The sequence below is a fragment of the Gavia stellata genome, chromosome 25 (assembly GCF_030936135.1).
Source record: "Gavia stellata isolate bGavSte3 chromosome 25, bGavSte3.hap2, whole genome shotgun sequence".
In the NCBI taxonomy this organism is placed as follows: domain Eukaryota; kingdom Metazoa; phylum Chordata; class Aves; order Gaviiformes; family Gaviidae; genus Gavia; species Gavia stellata.
The window spans coordinates 893,091-899,090 of record NC_082618.1 but is presented as its reverse complement, the minus strand read 5'-3'; the positions used below and the strand labels follow the sequence as shown (position 1 = coordinate 899,090).

The 6,000-nt window shown below is 51.8% G+C and overlaps 1 protein-coding gene across 1 annotated transcript in view; it reads left to right on the top strand.

Moving 5' to 3' along the window:
- The window catches only part of TSPOAP1 (TSPO associated protein 1), a 70,772-nt gene continuing 64,772 nt past the window's right edge, over positions 1-6,000 (top strand). Inside the window, exon 1 of the mRNA XM_059829472.1 lies at positions 1-57. Within this exon, the coding sequence (XP_059685455.1) occupies positions 16-57 (42 nt within the window). The 5' untranslated portion in view covers positions 1-15. The remainder of the gene's footprint in view (positions 58-6,000) is intronic.

The window sequence follows — 6,000 nt, the reverse complement described above, 5'->3', positions numbered from 1 at the left end:
AGGCCGCTGCGAGTGATGGACGGGCTCGGACACGACCGGACAGACAGACCCCCCCAGGTAAGGCGGCTGCCGGGGTGCGTTGGCTGGCAGGTGGGGTGTGGCGGTGCGCGATTTGGGGGGAGAGGTGTCGGGGCATCGGGGGGATGCTACCCTGGTATGAGACGGGCATGGGAAATAGCTGCGCTTGGCTGTGGCTGAGCCACCCACAAAACCTTCCCCGTGGGGCTGGGAGCTGCCAGAGCCGCCGCCACGCACCGGCATGCAAGAGAAGGAGCTGCTGCCTTCGCTGCCCTTCCGCAGGGATTCCAGCCGCCTCTCCCCTGGCTGGTGCTGGAGCTGGTGCGGGGTCTCACCGGAGCCCTTACGGGGCCAGCGCTGGGCAGAGCCCACCTGGTGCAGACACAGACCCTGCACCAGCAAAGGCTGAGCCGTCCCTGCGGCGTCTACTCGCTCCGGCAGCACCAATGGCTCTGCAGGTAGTGACAGGGACATGATTCACTGCCACCCCCTTCCAGAGCATCCCCTCTCTGCTCAGGGTAGCCCAGGAGGGCTTGGGGCACCTGCACTGCAGGGGGAACCTGTCCCTGCAGTCAGCACCAGGACACGCCGAGGCAATGCAATGCCCAGCCCCTTGCAGCATCTTTCTAAAAACAGCCCAAAATGCTTCCTCAGAGTCTCACCTCCTCAATCCAGGCCACAAAAGTTCATCAGCTCATCCTGCTTAGGACACCTTGCCCTCCCTTCCCATGGTAAAATCAGCCATCTTCCTGGGATCCCCTGGGGTCCAGGATAGCTCTGTTGTGCTTTTAAAATAGGGGAGCTTTTGGTCTGTTCTTGAGCACGGGGAAGAAGAGCTGAGCAGAGCTGATGGGGGTTTAGCAGGAGGTTTTTGAGCCAAGCCTGTGCCGTGCTGCTGAGCCCGGCTGGAGAGCAGGCTGGACCGGCCCACGGGAGAAACGGTGCTGCTGGAAACCCACCAAGAGAGAAAATGGTTTCACTCAAGCACAGTTTCTTATGGGTCTTTTTTGAAAGACTGTTTATCGTGATGCTTAGGGAAAGGCCACGTTGAACCATGCAGTCCTTGGTCTGCCTCTGACCACAGCCCCTGGCCGTTCCAGAAGCACCCTAGCCAAAAAATGGGGCAGAAGAATGGGAAGGATTTCTGTTCCCATCCCTCTTTTCTATCCATCCCGGTTGTGCCAACCTTACTGCCTTCTCTCCCATTGGGAGAGCTGGCGGGCAGGCACTGTGTCTTGGTGGGGGAGCCTGGGTGGGAAGGCTGGGAGTGGTGGGGGGGCAGGGGGCTGGTTCAAAGGGGTGTTTGTGGGTGCTCCAGCAGCCAAACAGCATCCTTTGGGGTGGGGGCCGTGCACCCAGCTCTAGCTGATCCCTGCAGTGGGTCCCCCATGCACCAGCTGTGCACATAGGTGGTGGTGGAAGGGGTGATGACCCCGCTTGGTTTCTGTGGCGGTGGCTGCTGAGCACCTGCCATCCAGTTTCCCTTGGTCCTTGGGCTGCTTGGAGTGTTCCCCCATGATCCCAGAGGCTCCTGGCTTGGTGGGTGACTAATATTTCCCTTCCCACTCCTGTGGGGTTGTGGCAGCACCATGGTAGTATCATCATCGTACCAGTGTACCAGGGCAGTACCATGGTGGTACTTGATGGTACCGATGGTGCTGTGGTACCTGGTGGTACTCTGTTGTATTGTGGTAGTGCCACAGTAGTACCGTGATGTTATTGTGGTGGTGCCATGGCGGTACCATCCTTAACATAGATGTTGAGCTCCCGAAAGGTTAACTTGTCTTTTCCTGGGAAAAAAAAAATCCAGCATTTCCCTCTGAAGTCACTTCGCTTTAGTGATGCGAAAGGCTTCCAGTTCAGACCCAGGAGGGAGCTCAGCACTGCTGTCCTCGGCAGAGCAAGTGCTGTTGCTGCTGGGCTGTGGAAGCCACATCCTCAAACCCACTTCCTAGGGAGCAAGGGTGTTACAGCTGGGGACGAGGGGATGCTTACATAGCTCCCCTCCAAAAGCATGGCTTTTCCTGGCCAGGCTGGGACAAGTGCTACGGATGCTGTGTGTCCTGCTGCCAGAGCTGGGCTTCCTTTAGGACATTTGTCCTTGGGATGTCAGAGCTGTATTATGCAAACAGGACAGGTGCCTCCAGGGAGTAATATCCTAGCGTGGGGAAGAGCCTCCTGAGGGCTCATCACTGACAGAGTTGATTAAAGATGTTGATTTTATAATGAAGCTCTTGCCGTGTGTCCCAGCCTCCGCCACTATTGCTCTGCTATTCCCTCAGGGACAGTCTATGGGCAGATGTTGAGACTATCCATAGGTCAAGTTAATCTCAGCTTTCTTGCTCAGGTCCCTCCTGAGTGCCGAGGGTGAAGAGCTTTGCCCTTCTCCCATTTGGGAGCTGGCAAGGGGTCTCTGGAGTTAGGGAGGTGGGTTGGGGGACACGCCTGGAGCCTCCTGTCCAGCCCCTGCCCCGAGCAGGGCTGGCTCCAGAGCTGGAAGAGGTTGCTCAGCACCTGTCTAGGCGAGTGTTGAGTATCTCCAAGGGCTGGGGCATCTCAAACCCTGTCCCGAAGCTGCAGCACTCACATAGAGAAGAACGTTCTCCACAGGGCTGGTGGGAATTTCACTTGTTGTAATTCATGCCCGTGTCTTCCCATCCATTTGTTGCGTGTCTTTGCGTCCTGCAATGCGCTGCAGGGTTTCCTAGCTCCTCTGTAGAGTAATGGCACAGACGTGTGTCCCACCGTGTTACCAGTGCTGCTTGGGGGGGCTTGCTCTCACGAACGTATTCTTGGTCCTGGGCCTTTGAAATTGCTCTGGTCTTGCTTTCCAGAAGTTGTGTGGACACAGGAGGTAAGAAATTACTTTCCTGCTGAGAATCTCCAGGCACTGCAGGTGTAGGATCCCAATCAGAATAATGAATATCAGAGAAGGAGAAAAATGTTGTCTGTGTAGGAAGAATGGGGTTAAAGTGGCACAGATACAATCTGGCTGGAAGTTGGAAAGTTCCCATAATGCTGTCAGACAGATTTTAGAGCACTTCCCACAAGAGCTCAGTTGTCTGCATCTCTTATGGGATGCTGTTCCAGTGGGATCTGTTTTGGCCCTGGAAACTCAGGATGGTTTGGGAGCGGGCTGCTGAAGTGAAGGCTCTCTGCTGGTGCCCTTAACTGGAAGAGGGGAGAGGAGCAAGGTCATTTACTTTCTGCGTATTCCCTGCATCCTTCCCTTCCAGGATTACTCGTACCCCCAGCCTCTCCACCTGCACTTACAGAAGGGATGAGCTCAGTGGCTGACCACATCCCTGTTCTGGCATCCCATGAACTGCACAAGCAAGAAGCAGGTCTAGGGTGCTCAGAGTTGGCTATCGTGACTTCTTCTCAATCTCAAGAGGTTGCTTTGGATCTGAATTTCTTAAAAGCCAAGCCTTAGCTTCCCTTGAGGTCATATGGAGCTGAGAATATTCAATAAATCTGTAAAACCCAACTGAAAATGCTTAAACCAAGGAGCCCCCCAATCAGTAGGAATTTAAATACCCACAAAAGAATCTGTTGCTCCCAGTGGACCTTAATAACACAAGGCACAGATACAGTAAGAATTATAAAATGCTGGTAGAGATCCTCCACATCAAGTGTTCGGGCCAAGCTGCGTTTAACAAGCAGCTTAGTGCCTTTTGCAGGAATTCGTGGCATTTCAAGAGCTTCAAATTTTCCATTGGCAAAGGTGGAAAACTATTAATTTAATGTCTGAGGGTGCGCAGAGCTGTACCCTTGACTAGAAAGAGTAGGTCAGCAGAATAAAAGATGGCAATGAAGGGCAATGAAGCCAGTTCTTGCTGTTACAGACACCATTTCCTGCAATCCCAATTAGAACTCCATCTTCTTCAAAACCTGAGTAAATTAATTTTTCTTGCCTTGGCAATGCTCAGCCTCATGCAAATGACTTAGTGCTGTTTTCTGCAAGCACTATGAATGTACGGCCAACCTCTGCTGCCCGCCATGAAGAGCCAGTGAGACTTTATTTGTAGGAATGAATGGAGGAAAAGGCAAAGCAAGACTGCATGAAGGGGAAGGTAATTTTCATTTTAACTGTCTTTCTAAGGAAGTTCATACTGTCTGTACAAAGGCATGTCCAAATGGCTTGGCCACATCACTTGTGTGGGACATGGAGGACGAGGGACACCAGCCATTGCCTCCTCACCGTGTCCTTGGCTCCTCTGGACTGGTGATGACCGACTGGTTTTGGGACAGGGCTGTCACACCGTGTTGGTGTTGGTCATTTCTGCACCCTGATCTTTCACCTCAGCATCTTTCTCATTTCACCCTCTGTACATTTTCGGTAAGGGGACTCACCAATGTCTTTGCTTCCTTGTTTGTTTTGGGTGTCCTACGGCTGTAGTCTTCCTTCCTGCTGGAATAACATGAAAAGAAATCGCATGTGACATGCCGGCAGCCTTGTTGCCCTCCTGCTGTGAGTGCAGACTTTCTGCATCCCAGCCACCTGCTTAGCAGTTCTCAGAAAATACCCTTTTGAGCATCAGTTCATAGGTCTTCTGCTGCTCACATACCAATATTGACCACTAAACAGCACCTCTGGCTCTTATGAGTGGTGCAAGGGGATGATTTTTTTCCCTCCATCTCTTAGCTACTTGTTAAAGCCATTGGAGACTTGGGGCTTCTCAGCCCAGGACCAACTCCTATAATTGCCCCAAATGAGTTCTTGATTTACTGAGACGAGCAAGGAATGCTGTTCCCGACATAGAATCACAGAATCATTAAGGTTGGAAAAGACCTGTAAGATCGTCAAGTCCAACCATCAACCCAACACCACCATGCCCACTAAACCATGTCCCGCAGTGCCACATCCACACGTTCCTTGAACCCCTCCAGGGATGGTGACTCCACCACCTCCCTGGGCAGCCTGTTCTGATGCTTCACCACCCCCTCAGTAAAGACATTTTTCCTAATATCCAGCCTAAACCTCTCCTGGCGCAACTTGAGGCCATTTTCTCTCATCCTCTTGACATGCCAGAGTCTGGGCAACTAGAAAAGGTTTTAAGCCAATGTGACCCAAGCACAAAAGGTGCTCTTGGCCCCTGGGAAACTGCAAGCAATTTGGAAAACAGGAACAGGATGGGGGAGAACTGTGGAGCAGATATCTGGGCAAAAACTGAGCTGTGCATACAAAATCTGCCGCTTTAGCTCCTTGATGTATCTTCCAAGGTGGAAGAGCGCATCTGCCTCTTCAGAGCTGAACGTGGTAGGTTATCCAGTCTCTCCACTCAATAAAAGCAAACTTGTGGGACCACAAATACTGTTGCTGAGGCTCGGAGGTGGGAAGAACACCTGGTGTTAACTTTTCAAGCTATGATCTGTTAGAGGGCAGTGGCACTTCTGTATGGGTAGGGCATTTACTGACCTGCAGCTCAGTGGCTTCCCAGGGTGAAGCCCTGACACAGCCTGGGGCCACGCACTGTGGACAGGCGCTTTGTTCCCAAGTGCGTTCATCAGTACCGAAGTCTCACGCCTTTCTAGGGAGTGTTTCTTTGGATTAGAGTTTCTGTTACAAGAAAGATGAGATATCAGAGAACAATCGTCCCTGCTCCAGCCATTAAAATACCAAACCTGGAAAGAGCTAAATTTTATCATTCTTCCCCAGGGTTTTTAGTTTTTGCATGCTTACAAAATAGAATTATCTGACGCGTGGCATCCAAAAAGAGTCCAGATGCTCCACAAAGGCCTTGGAGTTGTCTGGGCCTGAGCCTGCAGTGCTGGGAGCTCCAGGCTGACCTTTGCTCAGAGCTAAACAACAAAAAGCCCCCAAAATTTCTATAGGAAGCCAATACCCATGGTTTAGCTCAAATGATTGGCAACACGCATGAGTATGCAAGAAGCAGAGGTTGTGAAGTCTTTCTGTGTTTGCGCTGAAGATGTTAACACATTTACTTCCCACTTCTACGTTTTGCTTTTTTTCTAGTGGAA